Genomic DNA, 16150 nt, shown 5'->3' with positions numbered 1-16150 from the left:
TAAATATATTTTAGTTTTTATTAGACTCTTAAATCTGTCAGTCGCTGACAGTCGCTACTAGGGTTCCTATTATATAAAGTAGCTAAGTTTTGGCATTTGAGCAAGGCGTTTTCCTTTGATTCTGTTTCAACAATAGTAATGTTTTGTGTGTGTAGTTTTTGGTGTGTTTCATTTTGGTAAAAATTAATAGAAAATATTCGCTACAAAGACGGTTGTACTAAGGCGTTAATGGTAGGAAATAAATAACTGGCCACTAAACTAAATAACTAACTAGAGTGCTAGGTTCGGGCAATATCACAGTGCAGAGGCTCGTCCTCCGGCTGACGGTTGATGGCATTTCTGGGCGAGATCACAAACGGCTTGCGTTTCTGCATACGTTTCTGGACTCGTTTTCGACGGCACCTCACAAAGCAGTAGAGTACCACTGATAGGAGAAACAGAATTAGTACTAATTAGATGGAGTCATTTCTAAGACTCACCTAAGAGGACGAAGCTCACGCCTCCAAAACAGACTGCGGCAAAAAGCCACAAGTTTTTCGTCTCGGCCAGCTGTACACTCGTCTGGCAACTGGCGAATGTCTCCGAGTGGATCGTCCGATTGTAGGGCAGTGGACATTCGCGGACGTCGAGCGCCTCTGAAAATGGAATTGCATATTGGTCATGTGCCAAAATTAGCAGCTGCTCCCCACTGCTCCACTGCTTCACTGCGGCAGTGGACGGCGAATGCCTCACTTACCCAAGCAAACGGGCACGAACTTTGGATTGGCGCCGAGCATCATTATGTGGTTTGTGACCTGCTGGCAGCCGCACTGACTGATCTGCGTCTTGGTCAGATCGATGACCTGCAGGTGACAGAAGTTGGCCAGGCTGTCGACCTGGAAGTTATCCAGAGGATTCCTCGAAGCATTCAGTTGCCAGAGCTCTAAAAAAGATAGATAGATTTTATAGCTTTAAACAACTAATATTTTAAAGAAAGTAATCATACTTGGCATTATCCCAAAATCTGGCAGTTCCTTGAGCTCGCAGTTGGCAATGTTCAGGTACTCGAGCGGCGCCCGAATGGGCTTCTCCAATCCCCTAAGATCCAGGGAAGTCAGCTCATTACTGTCGATATAGAGGTTTCTCAGCCGTGGGAGCTGGAAGAGCTCGAGGGGTATCGTTGTCAGTCCATTACTCGATAGATCTATTTCCTGGGCATGTCGATTATCAAATTAATTAAAGTGACAGTCGCTGATTAATTGGATGTGGTTGTTACCTGGAGCGCGGTGAGCGGCTCAAAGGTTCCCGGCTCCACCGATAAGATCATGTTCTCATAGAGCATCAGAAACTTGATGTCTGTGTACTTCTGAAACGAGCTACTTTTCAGCTTCCTGATGCGATTGTACGATAGGTCCAGAACCTACACAAATAGCCAGCAAATTGCAAAATCATTAAATGGCAGTCGGAGAGTTGCGAATGGGTAGGGCTGGCTGGCTTCTATGGGGATTGTTCCCAGTTCCCATCCATATAAATATGTATGTAGTACACTTGCGGATAAATTTATGTTTTGTGGGCAACTTCTTTATTCTTTAATTAAGCTCAATTGGGGGTAAATGTGGCGAGGGTCGGATGACGAATTAAGTTACGGATCGTAACCCTCTAACCCCGCTGTAATCGCCTTGTCCGAAACTTACCTCCACCGAGGTCTTGAGGTTTTGGGGCACCTCCTTGAGGTCCAGGTCGTAGCATCGGATCCGCAGGAGTTTCTCGATCCGCCCGTACTTGCACTTGCGGTCATCTTGGAGGATAAATCCCTGGGCTAGCAGGCTTTGCAGAATCACTATAAACGTCAGCAGCCGCCAATGCAGCTCCATGCTCTGCCAAAATAAATAATTTGGTTTTAATTTCTGTACATACTATAATACACCCACCCAATGGGAGGTCTTTGTAAATTTCGGCGATAACTTGTTTATTTTCTCGATTGCAACCAGAATAATAAATTAGGGCGGGTCGCAGCGTTTATTTTCGAATTAACAATTGCCAAGATCATTGCCGATCGCCGGGGGTCTGGGTTAGTGGGCTTTTCAATGATATAGGGGTGGAATCCGGATCCGGATCCGAAAGCCGAATCTGAAAGCACTCAATCAAGCGCATCTCCCGCACCTTGCAAATGGAATTAGCTCTGGGATCCAACCCATATATGCCAGAGCGTTCCAATGCAAACAAACAAAGCCCAGGTCTGCGTATGAGTGATGCGCATATTACGTATACGTAATAAACAATCAGTGTCATTCGACGGACAACATTCATGAACATCAGAGAAATAAAATACAAAAGATGATTCCGTTTCGTTTGGCGGAAATAGTTGCAGGCCCTATAATCAAAATAAAAACTGAATCAGAGTTTTATGGATCCCGCCATTTTAATGGAGCTTCTAGGAAGCAAGTGTGCGGTGTCTGTTTTTTGGCAAAAGTATATAGTATCTTATCGGTCTATGTGTACTATATATCTTTTAATTCAACATCAAACAGAATAGGGGGTGGCAATAAATCAAATAGATATTCCATTAGAATGCCTTTATGGCTCTTTTCAAAGTGTCAGAATCACTTTTCACAATTTGCCAAAAACAAAAGGAAAACGAATCGAAGAACCGAAGATTCGAATGGAAACAATAATCGATTTTGGGCCAGAAATAGCAATGGTTCAATGTGATTTATACCTTCGGATAAGTAGTACATATATCTCGACATGATCTGGGCCTGTAAAACCGCCTCGGAATGCACATTTGGGAAATGGCCAGAATCCATTGTTAATGTCTCTGTCACGCCCCATTGAAGGGCGATTAGAAAATTGCACGTTTGCCACGTTGGGTATCAGACTTTGTATCAGGCTTTGCGTGATATTTTGCTTTGTGAAAATTTTGAAAATGGAAACTCAACCTTATGAGTAATATCTTCTGAGTATCGTAATTTTTCTAGGGGCGGGGTCTGGTGACATACGGATTAAAAGCCGTCCCAGCTGAGGTATATTTTTGGCAAGCCAAGCAAAATAATGTGGCCCGAAGTCAGGTGTCAGCATATGGCCAAGTTCTATTTACCTCAAAAAATAATTGCCAGCGAATGATGAACGACATTTCGAAATCCATCCATAAATTGGCAAATCACTTAGAGCCCCTCCAAGTGGCAGAAGTAAGACGCATTGAACCCCATTCGATCGATAAGATCTCTTCCAGTTACAAAGGAAACAAAAGGTGGCTAATCAATTTAAAAAAAGTCAAAGTTAGTAACCATTAGCTAACATATCTGGAATGATTCACGCGGCCCCTTTTAGCGGCCATGATTCCCCCGTTTATTAGATTTCCCCTTTGGTTTTAGTCAGCTGGCCTGAAGTGGATTGGCCTTTAACCAAAAATTGCTGCGCTCCACTTGAGAGACACATGCGTTTGGGTACAGTGCTGGACAGTAGTAGGCCCCCAGCAGGCGCATACTTTTGCCACCCAGTGTGCTCTACCTCTGTCATTAGAGCAGCCTGTCGAATCAGCAAAAAAATGGAAGAAAACGAAGCAGAAAATATCAAACAAGAAAATATTGAAGCTATTTCCACACGTTTTGGGACTGACAGCCACCGCAACAATGGCTATAAATATATTTCATATATTTAAATTAAAATTAAGCCGTACGGCAAGAGAAAGATGGAGATATAAACAGCGGGGAGCCAACTGCAAACTTATGGCACAAGCTACAGTATCGAGGAGATACCGAATCGAGGAGATTCCCTTCGCTTCCGCTTTTAATATCAAAATTTTTGTTAGGGTGGAAAGCTTAGAATTCAAAGAAATTGGCCATAAAAAGGGCTAATGCCGGGCCAGAATCGTCTTTGGCCATTGGAGTGATCTCCCCCAAGAAATCCGTTCGACTTAGCCTTTGGAGGTGGAACGGGAGTGGGTCAGAATTTATGTTTTCCACTTTGGCCGCATTTGTTTCAATATTTATTTATATATTAGGCTCAATCAAGCGGCTGCCGCAGACCAGACAAACAATGGGAGCTGCGAATGGGGTGGCAGAAATGGGTTACGGATCGGAATGGTCCTCCGATAGGAGTCTCCCCACCCCATCCACCCCACACCCACCTCTTGAAGACCAACGGGTTGCAGCCTGCCCCGCCAATATGATTAATATTACGACGAGGGATTATTTATCTGCTCGTTGGGGCCAAGCGATTATGGGGATAACAAAAAACGAAGGCAACAAGAAATCGAAATCCCCCTAAAAAATCGCTGGAACATGAAAAAAAAACCTGAAATTAGTATCAAATATTTTAATAACATTCTAAACATTTGTGAATGGATTTATGTGCTCTTGTGATAGTTCCTGTCACACATTGTGGGCGTCGCCAGCCGCCAGATATATAAAATATATATAATATATCTTTCGTTGGAGTATCTCCCCCTCACCTTACCCACCAACAGGTGTGTGTGAGATCTGGAGGGGCCCTCCAAGGGGCAAGATTTATTCACATTTTTCACGAGCACGCTACGCTGATAAAGATTTATTTGTTTTGACTTTTTCCCGGTGATGCTGTGAAGAAAGAACTATTTGATTCTGTCGTCATCATCTCAGTTACCTCTAGCCCCCCTCTAGAAATGCCATTGAGCAAGAATCATATTTTGTTAACAAAACCAAAGGCTTATCAGAGCACGTCAAGTGCTTTGAGTTCCTTATCGAGCTTGCTCCCCTTTCGGTTGTAAGGTTATTTTCAAAATTATCACAGCGATGCCAGGGGAAGTAAAAAACAAAAAAAATTAATTGAAAAGGCCAGTGCAAGAATGGTGGAGCAATAATACAAAAAAACCACGTTCATTTATTTCAATTAAATACAATCAAGAAACCATTCCCTCGACAGAGTGGAGAAACGGAAAACAAAAGAATTCAAGCCAGTAGATTGGAGCCCTAAGCTACAGTTGCAGCCATAAAATATCGGAATGTCGGTGGAGATATATCGCGTTTCCATAACTTTTGTTTATTTAGAGCTCTAGGTGCCACACAAAGAACCCTCTTCCTAGTTACTTTACTTTGTAGATTGCAGCACCTGGTACCTGGTGCTTTCTTGTACTTGGGTGCTATTTTTCTGGAACACAGACAGTAAAGATTAGTCTCCCCCTCGATAAGCATGTGGTCGGTGGGGCTCGACTTAATTACTGTATAAACACTTTTGCTTTTTCCCCCCTAAACCTTTTCATTCCTCCAGATATGATGTATACTTTCAAGAATATATAGTGTTTTTTCAGTATACATTTTATAGTATCATGAAATGCCTTCAATTGCTGGTTCGCCGACGCCTCCCCTAATTGAAATCAATTTAACTTGGATTCTATCGCATTATGCTTTTCTAGAGTCTTAGAACTGTTGTGAGACTCTGGGGACTGAGACTGGGCACTTTCAATGCTAAGTTTGTAGATTAGAAAATTTCATATAAAGAAAACGCAGAGCAGTTGTGCAATCTGCTCGGAATGTTGTACGTTTGATGATAACCCCTCAGACCCCAAAATATTATAGTCCCAAATATCAAGGGAATTACTTGTAGAGAACCCTTTTTCTACTTACCTCTTAGGAATAGAAAATGCTAAAAAATAATCCCATTTAATGTGTGTGGCGGCTATCCTTAAACATTGTTTTTCACTTTCCACAAAACACTTTTTCCACACAGAAACAAATATTAATATTTCATATATTTTATGTATTTTTGGGATATTTTTTGAATTCAACTTTTAAGGCAGGGTATGCTATGAGCAATTTTCACCGAATTGTACGATTGTACGCCGGACAATGCGAAAAGGGCGACCGTTATGGAGCGAGAATATAGCCGGAACCGTCCAATTCAACCGCAGACGTAGAATTGAAACGATCGTTCAGTTTTTTCCCTTTCGGACTCCGACGATTTCCGAGCACAGAGGCCGAAAAACGCTGATAAAGCGAACACAGACCTAAACATATGAAGATGACACTGTTGCAGCGGAAAATCGCTGGGAAATTTCGGAAAAGAGCAGCATAGAGAGTAGCCGATCGGGAGAGAGAGCGGGAAAACAAAGTGGCTCTCCCGTAATACCGTGATAACAGCAGCAGTGGAACTGATACGACGCTGGAGATTGAATTGTTTTGGGGCTTTTGACAGCTCGAATGGGGATATTTGTGATTTATCTGGCCACTCATTCAATTAGCAAATAAACGATAATCGAAATTGATCTCAGCGTGAAGGGATTCTTCTATAATAAAGTAATCACGACAGCAAATATCTATATTATATGTTTCTATAAAAAATTGATGAATGATACGATACGATACAGTGGTACCAAGAATAGAGGGCTTAACCCTTGTCATAAATGTGGGCAGACGCTATAATTCCCTCGTTATCAGCTTGTCACAGGTATTCTTTCTCCTTAGCATGTCCATTCTAGATTCCATAAACCCATAAATCCCCCTGGTTTCGTACCGCTAATTCGTATGCTACCTGGTACGAGGAGGTCTGTCAACCTCCAGGTAGAAAACAGCAAGGATGTGGTTTACTTTTCATCGCATTTATTGGTTTGCATTTAATATTTTGTTCACAACATGAAAAATAAATGGTAGAAAAATATGATATCGCGATTAAAGGCCTTATTCATAGACCTATACTCCAATATTGCGTTATTTAGTCTTCACTTTGCATTATTTTCTTGATAGATGACAGTAAGGGTAGTAAAAAAAAACAAAAACAAATCTTCAGTGTGTTAATCAAGAATTCAAAATCAAAAGTTAGAATAAAATAAATTATTAATCCGGGGGCTCAGTGTCCTCCCCACTCCTCGCTAGCTTCAACAGCGGTTCGTTGGTTATATAAAATGTTGAGCAAATCTATAAATATAAATCGTCCTTTTCCATCGACTAACTCCGATCCGTTAGAAAAATTGTATCTAGATCTCATTTTTTTGTTGAGTGTTTTTTGAAGTATTTTTCGTTTGTTTTTTTGAGTTTTTTTTTTACAGTTTTTTCGTTTTTTTTGTTCGATTTTTTCGTTTTGATTATTTTTTTGGGTGATAATGTGGTTTTCCTTTTTTCAGTATTCTTTGATTATGAAATTAAAATAGCTTTCACTTGGTTTTTTATGAAAAATCAATGAAGCTTCGCGGCTAACTCAAATCGTGAGGTATCCTCATATATGCCTCCTCCGTTTGAATAAGTTTAACTCGTTCAACTAACTCGATAATACAACGCATGTTCTAGCCAAAAATAATCACAATGTCCTCCTGCTTGGAGCATTCTTGAATTGCAATCCTTTTTGGGGATGTGTCCCCAGTGGGGGCGTCTTCGATCACTGCTCGTCTTGCAGGCGCAGCTTCTCGCTTATGTTGGTGCTCTGGTAGAACAGCCGCACGACATGGGTGCCCGCTCCCTTGGTGGCCAGAATCTCCACCTGGAATGTCTCTGAGAAGCGCGTGTCGATGAAGGTCTGCAGGCTGGCCACGTCGCACTTCGAAATGGTGGCCGCCTCCAGCTCGCAGTGTTTGCTGTAGCGTTCCGGCCTGGTTAGGTCGTCGGGCAGCTGGCGGAACTGCTGGGTCACCGCGTTGTTGCCAAAGTCTATGAAGTGCACCTCGCACTTGCCGTCGTCCAGCACCTTGATAATCTCGGCGCGGTAGAAGACCTCGTCCTCGGGGAACTGGGCCACGCACAGGGCCCCCACCTTAAGGTCGGTGAACAGAGGTAGCTCCTGCTCCGCATCCAACAGCTTGTCGGTCATCTTTTCGAGCGCCGCCACATCGCTCTCCATCTGCACGTAAAACGATCTTGGATCATCGTACTGCACCACGATGCAGTTGTGCAGCTCCGCCTCCAGCGGCTTCTGCACTCCGGCCACCGTGCTGGCGAACTCCTGGGCAAAGTCCTTGTAGTTGACCCGCAACACGGCCGAAAGAGGCATCGATTCGTCCTCGTTGGGCTGGGTGGTTATCTGGAAGACCTCGCCGAAGTGCTGCTCCAGCAGGGCGGCAAAGGCCTCGTCCAGTTTCTCATCAGACACGTCCTGGGGGATCTCGGTCAGTTGGCAGTGCAAGGCCAAGGCTGGAATGTGACCGATAGCCTGCGGCAGCTTCCAGACCTCGGGGACGGTCATGGTGCTGCCGTAGTCCACCAGAAATACATCGAAGCTCTTCTTGTCCTCCGACATGGACTTGATGGTGCAACGGTAAAACAAGGCGTCCTCCTGGGAGAAGCACACGCCAATTAGGTCCTTTTCGCTGCCCTCCAAGTTGAGCAGTTCCTCCTTCTTCAGGCCCGCAAGCGCCTTCACAATCACATCCAAGTCCGCCGAGTTGTTCTTCAGCTGCACGTAGAAGCTCCTGGGGGAGCTGCCGTGGGAAATGATGCACTCGGAGTTCTCGTTCTTCTTCTGAATGACCTTCAGCTCGGCCTCGATGAGCTTCCTCAGCTGGTCGTAGATGTTCAGGCCCTTCTTGTCTTTGGTCTTCAAACGAACCACCGGTGGGCGAGCCGACTTGTCCACGAACTCCACCACCACATTGCCGTTGCAGCTGTCCAGCAGCGCATCCAGGGTCACCAGGGCGAGGGTCTTGTTTTTGTCAAAGTCCACACACGGTTCCATGCTGCAGACTTCGGCCACGGGAGGAATGAGAACCAGCTCCTCGGGCAACTCGTACAGCTTGTCCACCTCCGTCTTGTTGCCATAGTCTATCAACTGGACGCGGTATCTATCCTCCAGAACGTCCAAGATGATGGCGCGATAGAACTCCTTGTCGTGGGAGAACTGGGCCACGCACATCTCGTTCACACAGGCCTTCTCCTTCTTGGGCACTAGGACTCCGTCGTTCAGCTTGGCACAAATGCTGTCCATTAGGGGATCCTTCTCGCTGAACTGCAGGAACATCTCAGCGGTGTTCTCCACGTGCGTTATGATCGCTTTGGTGGTCACGGATCCCTCCACCAGCGACTCCTTGCTGGCCGCCTTTGTTTCCTTCTTCTGGCACAGTGGCAGCAGGCGATCCAGGATGTTCTCGCCGTCCAGGAGCAGATGGATGCTGACGTAGTCCTTGTTGGGCTTCAAGAGTTGGGTGGTGAACACCAGCTCGCCCTCGCCGGTTAGCTCCGCAAACTTAGCCTCAGCCTCGGCAGAAAAGGAGACGTACTCCTGCGGCAGCCTGAGCGAGCACTTCTTGGAGAGACTCGGCAGCTTGGCTATATCCTCGGCCAAAATCAGGCACTTGGAGGTGGTGGAAGTGTTGCCATAGTCGATGAACAGCACCTCGTAGCGGGAATCGGGCAGTTCCCTCAGCAACTGGGCTCGGTACAAGAGCTCGTCGTCTTCGAAGAGCGCTGCGACAATGGCACCCTTCTCGAAGTTCTCCAGGGGCTTCAGGGTGGTCTCGTTGTCCCTCAGGAACATTTCAATCAGCTCCAGAGCCTTCGAATCCCGCTCCAGCTGGATGTAGAAGTCATTGATTCCGTTCACGTGCGAAATGTAGCAGCTGGAGCCGCTGGCGACGTACTCCAGGGGCTTGGCGTAGCCCTCGTCGATCAGTTTCTTGGCCACGTCCTCGCCCTCGATGTACAGCTTCACGTAGCTGACCGTCTGGCTATCGCCCTGCGACAGGTACTCGTAGTGGATAATCTTGGTGTAGGACTCGTTGAAGATTCTGTTGGCGGCGTCGACCCAGTCGAGCGTGCCTTTGGGACAGACGGGCAGAGCGAAGGGCCGGCAGAAGGGATCGATGTGCCCCCACATGCTCTCCCGGACATCGGTGGTGTCGGTGACGCAGTCCGTGTTGCCAAAGTCGATGAACTGCAGCACCATCAGCTCGGCATCCAGGATCTTGGCGCGGTACCAGCACTTGTCCACCGAGTACATGGAAATGCACTCGGCGCCATCCACAAACACCTTTATTTGCGGGAGCGAGGGCGACACTATCTGCAGGTTCTCCTGGAGGCGGTGCAGCTCCTCCAGCTGATCGATGGGGTGGACAAAGAAGTGCCCGGGATTGTCGCAGTGACTCAGCACCACTTTCTCCATGTCTTTGTAGGGGTCGTCCTCAGGAGTGGTCGGCTTCTCCGGCTCAGATTCAACTGGCTCGGGAGCTTTCTCTTCAGCAACTGGCTCTGGCTCTGGAACTGCGGTGACTGGGGCAGCTACTGGTGGTGGCTCCAGTGGAGCGGGAGTGGGCGCTTTCCTCGGACTGCTGGCTGGAGACGGGCCAGGCGATGGAGCAGCTGCTGTCTCCGATGGCTTGCTCGTCTTCGGCTCTTTGTCCTTGTCGCCTTGTGGCTTCTTTTTGGGAGAGCTGGGCTTGCTGCCGCCTCCCTGATCTTTGCGGGCCTTCTCCTCCTCGTCGTCCAGGGTGAGGTCCACAATATCATAGTACTCGTAGCAGCGGGTCTTTCCCTTGTCCAGCTGCTTGCGCATGAATTCCACATCGAGGCCGGAAGTCAGCTTCTCCGCCTTGAGCATATCCGTGATGCTCTGGTTGTTCTCCAGAATAATGTCGGCGATGAGGTGATTTCGACGCATCTCAATGGACGTCACGGTGACCACCTGCTCCTGAAGTATCTCCGTAAGGCGCGCTTGCAGCTTGGCCTCATTGCTGGGGCGGCCGAAGGGCAAGTTAACCTCCACAGCGAATCCGCTGCTGTGCTTGTAGAACTGATCCGCCAGCTCCTTCAGGTCTTTTCGGCTCAGCTCCTCGGTGTTGCCGTAATCTACATAGTGGACCTCCGTTTGCTCAGCCTTTGAATCCTGTCCAGACACGCGGGCTCTGTACCAGTTTCCATCTGCGCTGTGAGCGGCGCATATTTGTCCCCCTTCGGCCTTCCTGATGGCCTTGCCTGGTGAAGAGATGTGGGATTACCATTATGTTACAGTTTCTATAGAAATCTAGCTCACCGTTGGATCTGTAGAACTCAAACATGGTGTCCAAAAGAGTCTTCATTGCAGAGTCGATGGTCTGCGGCTGGACGAAGACGCGGTAGGGCCTGGCGATGTACACCACGAGGGCCTTGAAGGAGCCCAAGATCACGGGGTGGGGGCACACGAAGGACTTGCGGTCGTCTTTGAAGAGAGGCATCACGGGTCGCAAGTGAATACTGAATGGGAGATTCGATTGGAATGCAGTTCTGAAACTAGGACTGGGACTAGGCTGAGACTACTTACATGTTGTTCTCGCAGACACTCTTGACATTAAGTGCAAAGGACTTGCCCTCGTAGAACTCCTTGAAGCGCCTGGCCAGATCCGGGTTGGACTTGACGAACTTTGCGTCGTCGTAGCAGCACAGCAAGTCCACATTGTTGCAGTAGTCCAGCTGCACCTTGAAGCTCATCATATCCCGAATGGAGGTGAACCGGCCCCTGACCTGCTGACCGGCCAGCAGGCTGAGACGAACCTCCGGAGCCACCTCGGTGAGGAACTCAGCCTTGACCAACGTGTCCTTCAGAGAGGCCCCATTCACAAACATGTTCACCGTGTACCACCTTCCACTGTGGTGGCTATTGGAGCTGGTAGGGGTCTTCTCCTTGGCGAGGAACTCGCACTCCACTTTGGCACTGACTGGCACATACTTCTCCATGCGGTCGACGATGTAGCCCGGGTCGTAGTTGGCCACCACGCCGTGGAAGCTGCAGCGATGGGCCAAGCAGGGGGGATCGGCGAAACGCTGCTCCAGCTGCCACAGGTCCTCGGAGGTGACGGTGATCAAGCTGCCGGTGTCCACGCAGAAAACCCGATACTTGCGCATCATGTGGTTGCAGGCCACCACCGTGGCTCGCAGAATGGCGTTGTCCTTGCGCTGGCGCACCACCACTGTGGAGCCCGCCTTCAGCTGCAGAGCCTGGTGCTGCTTCTGGCGGTAGAACTGACGCATCTCGCGCAGCACGTTCTCGTACTTGGTGGCGGCCGACTTCAGCACCATATAGAACTGGAAGGGTGACACCCACCACGACAGGCTGGCTACCTCCTTCGCCGGGGTCTTGATCTCCTGCAAACTGTAAGGCTTGTCCAGCGGGACGTACTTCTCGGGCTTCACAGACTCTGAGGCCGTGGACGAGGCTGCATCGCTCTCCACGCCGCTGGAGCGCTTCGAGCTGATGGTCCCGTCCAGGGTGGACTTCTGCCGCTGCGGCTTCTGAGCAAAGCCCTGCGGAGCGTTCTGGGAGCGCTGGTTTGGCGAGTTCCGCTGCTGGCCGTCTTGGTTCTTGCGGGGCGATTCGTTGAAGCGTCTGGAATGGGGGAGATTAGGTTAAGAGTTCCTTTGTGATCCTGATAACCATACTCACGTATGTTTGGTCGCCTCCTGCTTTCCGTTTTGAGTCCTGGGCGACTGGGTCTGGGAGCGACCTCCCTGATTTCGATTGCCCTTTCGGGGTGAGCTCATTCCACTGGTGTAGCTTCCAGTGCTCTGGGTTTCGAAGCTGGAGTCGAGGTTGTGGTCGAAGCGCTGGGCTGGCTGCTGCCGCTTGCTCTCCTTGGAGCTGGCGGAGGTGGAACTGCGCTTGTCCCAGTCGCCCGAGTGCTTGCCACTCTTAGAGGGCGGCTGCTGTTTGGGAGGTTCAGCGGCTTGGACTGGTGGAACTTTTTCCTGCGGCTGGCGGACGAATGGCACGCGCTCCTCGCTCTCCCCAATGCTGGTGGAGTTGAGCACGTTGCTCTTGTCCAGCTCGGAGGACACCAGTGACTCGGTACGCGTCACATTCCCATTAAACTGGCCCTTTTCCAGCGACAGGTACTGTTCGAAGGGCATGGACAGTTTGTAGAGTTTCTTCATCACATTCAGGTTCTTGGCCAGCAGGTTGACTACGTTGAGTCCGTCCGGTTCGATGCGGAAGACTCGCACGCTGAAGGTGCGGCGGCGAATGTTGGACTCCTCGGCCAACATCTCGAACTGGTCGGTGATCTTGTCCTTGCTCAGCTCGCTGTTCTCGAAGCCCTTCAGGCAGCACTTGATGGCCTGGCGCGGCATCTTCAGATGCTTCTCGGCAATGTGGCCGATCAGATGACGTTTCACGTTCTGCTCGTAGCCAAAGTCCACGTGGCGGACAATCACAGATTCGTCGACGCGGAGGATCTCCGCTCGGTACCACTCCTGGTCGCATTTGACGATGCACGGAGCACCCAGGACCAGCTGGTCAGGCACTTTTTGGTTTGCGTTGTAGTAGGAGAACATCTCGTCCATCAGAAGCTCAAACTCGCCAATGTTGGCGACCTTCTGGACGTAAAAGTTGCTGGGGGAGTCAATGTAGCGGATCTCGACGGCGTCGTCGTTCTTGAGGTTCTCAGCCTTGGGGTAGGCCTGGCGAGAGTTTTTCAGCTGCCGGAGGAACTCCAGGGTGCTCTTGCCCTTAAAACAAAACACAATTAGTGACACTCTGATTGGCTATCGAATCTCCAAACTTACTTGCTGGCTGAGATGGCAGGTCTGCATGGAGCCCACGCTTTCCGGTGCCTGCACGGTGAGCTGGAAGCTGTGATACAAGGCGGAGTTCTTGAAGATTTGCTTCATGCTCTCGTCGATGGGCTCGATCTCCTTGGTTCCGGCCAGAGCGAAGCGGAAGGCAAACGGCTTGATCTGGAGCAGATCCGGGGGTATTTGGTAGATATCGCTGATGGCCAGCAGCTCAGAGTTGCCGTAGTCGATGTACACGACGCGGTAGCGCTGATCGTAAACGGCGCTGATGAGGGCTCGGTAGAAGTGTCTGTCCTCCGAGAAGCGGGCCACACATGCTGTTCCGACTTCGGGAGCTTGTGCCAGCTGCTGCAGGCGCATCCGCTCGATCTGGCCCATCATCGAGTCCAGATCGTTGTCGGAGCTCTTCAGCTGCACCCAGAACAGATGCGGCCCGTTCTCCACATAGCTCACAGACACATCGTAGGTCAGGCCCACCGTTAGGCTGGTACTGCGAAAGGCCGGAATGGTGCGCTGCGTAGCTCGCTGCGACAGTGCCATATGCGGCGGAGGCGTGAAACGCGGAGCGTAGCTCAGGGGCACGTAGTTGGGCTGCTGGTTCAAGCTTGGCTTGTATGGAAGCATGGGCTGCGGACCTGGCATGGTCTGCAACGGTTTGTTCATTCGCACATTGAAGTAATTGAGGAGCGATCGGGGCTGCATCTTGGGCACATAAGGTGGATTGGCAGCCGGCTCGGCGGGCTGGTAATTGGCACGATTGTAGGGGTTTCCCGGCACAAATGCCGGCTTCTGAGTATTGGCCAGGCTTGGAGCTACCACCTGGACATTTGTCTGTAAAAACAAGGCTTGTTAGTCCAAACAGCTTCGGAGAAATTCAACTACAACCTACCACATTGGTGAGGGGCAGCTGTTTGGCCGGGTATTCAGCTGGTTCTGCATTCAGGGGCCTGGGGGGCGTAACGTTCACCGAACGCTGGGCATCCAGGCGAGCTGCCAGGGATCTCCGAGAAGCTAGCTGCTCCCGGGCTATGTCCATCGGTGTCTTTGTGCTGTGGATGCTGTTGTTGTTCTTCTCCTCGGGAGAAGACTGCGGCACGTCCTTCCAGAGCTTCTTGCAGTGGTCCAGCATGAGTTGGTTGGCCAGCGGAGCGCCGATGTGCTTCTGCTGGACCAGGAACTCGCTCAGCTCAAAATCTTTCCAGCGCACGCTGCCAAACTTCTGGCCGCAGATCTGCGTCGGATCGATGTGGATTTGGACGGTCTGGTTGACAATCAGCTTTTGGACCACCGCCAGGTCAGACTGGTCCCACTCGGCGCAAATGCCGAGGACTATGTACTGCGAGCAGAGCAGTGGAAGATTCTGCAGGAGCTTTGGCTGCTTGGGGAACAGTAACTGCGAGGACAGGAAAGGTTGGATTAGCTATCCCTTCTTTTTAGGTTATAGAACTCACATCACGGGAATCTACCGTGCGCTTGAATCCGTGGTCCAGGTACTCGATTTCTATGCGCATTTTGGTGCCCTCCAACGCGGCGGTGACCACCCGGGTACGCATGTACTCCATATCCCCGGGAGCTGCTCCATTTGTCCTCTTGAAGACACAGAAGGTGCCGGGCGTGAGCAGGGCCTGCTGGCGTTCCACCGACCAGCTTGGCTCGATGGCGAAGCATGTGGGCAGCAGCTGCTCTATCCGCTTGCTAACTAGGAAGGCGGCATCTCTGTTGACCTGGCCGTATATCTTCAGGTACGGGCCAACGTGATCCAGGTGCGTGATGTACAGATCCACCTTTGAGGGGCTCTGCCCGTTCATGGTTCCAAATGTTCGCTGAAATGCAAAAGAATTCCGAGTATTTTCAGTAACTGCGACACTCGACGCCACACGAAGCTTTTGCAGCGAAAAAAGGAACCGTTATTCAAAAAGTGTGGCAGCCCTGGAACGTAACTGACCAAATTCCTTCACAGAGCCACATGCGGTTCAATGGAACTGGGCACTGGACATCTGTATGAGTTGGCACACTGTTTTCTTTTCGGTTTTCGTGTTGAGCCAGAAAGCTATTAAGAAATTCCAATCTACTTACGTTTTGTCGTCGTCGTTGTCCAGACTTGAAGCGAAACTCTGAAATAACGCCCTGTGCGCCCCACTTTACTTCTGGGCTATCTATCGATGTAGCTCTTCCCTGTTATTTAATTCTATTTGCTTTTCGGACGGCGTTTCTGGGGGTAAAGTGTGGCACAGTTTCCCGTTTAATGGCTGCAGGGGGCCCTTTCAGGTTACTCTATTAAGTGGAAGAAAGTCTTGCGATTGCTAGTGATGTTGGAAATCGCGATGCATACACGTCTATGTGTGCAAGTGCAGCGATTCTGTAGTTTCGGGGGTTTTCAGTCTTTTGAATTTCCTGGGGTGCTCGAAGGAAGCGGGCCTGCTCGGCAAGGCGCCACCCGTATTGGCTGTGAGCCGTGATAGTTAATTCGTAGTATAAGAAGCAATTAATTAGACGCGAAATGAATGTGAAATCAGAAAGTATCACTGCGACCAACTTTTCCACAACGACGACGACAGTGCTGCCAGCTTGGCGATTTACAAGCTTTTTTGCAGCTAGAAAGAACACTGCAATTCAGTGTTGAAAAATACCTCCATATGTTAAGATTTCGCTGTTGCTAACAGTGCTGTTAAGCATATGATAAAAGCCTGGGATATATTCAGAAAAACGCGCATTTATTCGAAACTATTCAT

The 16150-nt window shown here is 49.4% G+C and overlaps 2 protein-coding genes across 2 annotated transcripts; both read right to left on the bottom strand.

Annotated features, from left to right (window-relative positions):
• Positions 1-26: 26 nt before the first annotated feature.
• On the bottom strand, positions 27-5847 carry Lapsyn (Leucine-rich repeat activity-regulated protein at synapses). The gene is made up of 7 exons (XM_043210910.2): positions 5583-5847; positions 1674-1856; positions 1256-1399; positions 986-1190; positions 737-922; positions 480-635; positions 27-424 (listed from the first exon to the last, which is right to left on the bottom strand). The coding sequence occupies exons 2-7, from the start codon at positions 1851-1853 to the stop codon at positions 279-281; spliced, it is 1017 nt and encodes a 338-aa protein (XP_043066845.1). The 5' UTR covers positions 1854-1856; positions 5583-5847; the 3' UTR covers positions 27-278.
• Positions 5848-6537: 690 nt separating this feature from the next.
• On the bottom strand, positions 6538-15997 carry tud (tudor domain containing protein). The gene is made up of 8 exons (XM_017231788.3): positions 15495-15997; positions 14870-15241; positions 14308-14811; positions 13410-14249; positions 12292-13352; positions 11173-12234; positions 10906-11105; positions 6538-10847 (listed from the first exon to the last, which is right to left on the bottom strand). Exons 2-8 carry the CDS (start codon positions 15224-15226, stop codon positions 7327-7329), a joined length of 7545 nt encoding a protein of 2514 aa, XP_017087277.2. The 5' UTR covers positions 15227-15241; positions 15495-15997; the 3' UTR covers positions 6538-7326.
• Positions 15998-16150: the final 153 nt, after the last annotated feature.

This window comes from Drosophila bipectinata, chromosome 2R (genome assembly GCF_030179905.1).
Source record: "Drosophila bipectinata strain 14024-0381.07 chromosome 2R, DbipHiC1v2, whole genome shotgun sequence".
Taxonomy (NCBI): Eukaryota; Metazoa; Arthropoda; class Insecta; order Diptera; family Drosophilidae; genus Drosophila; species Drosophila bipectinata.
This window is presented reverse-complemented; position numbering and strand designations above follow the sequence as displayed.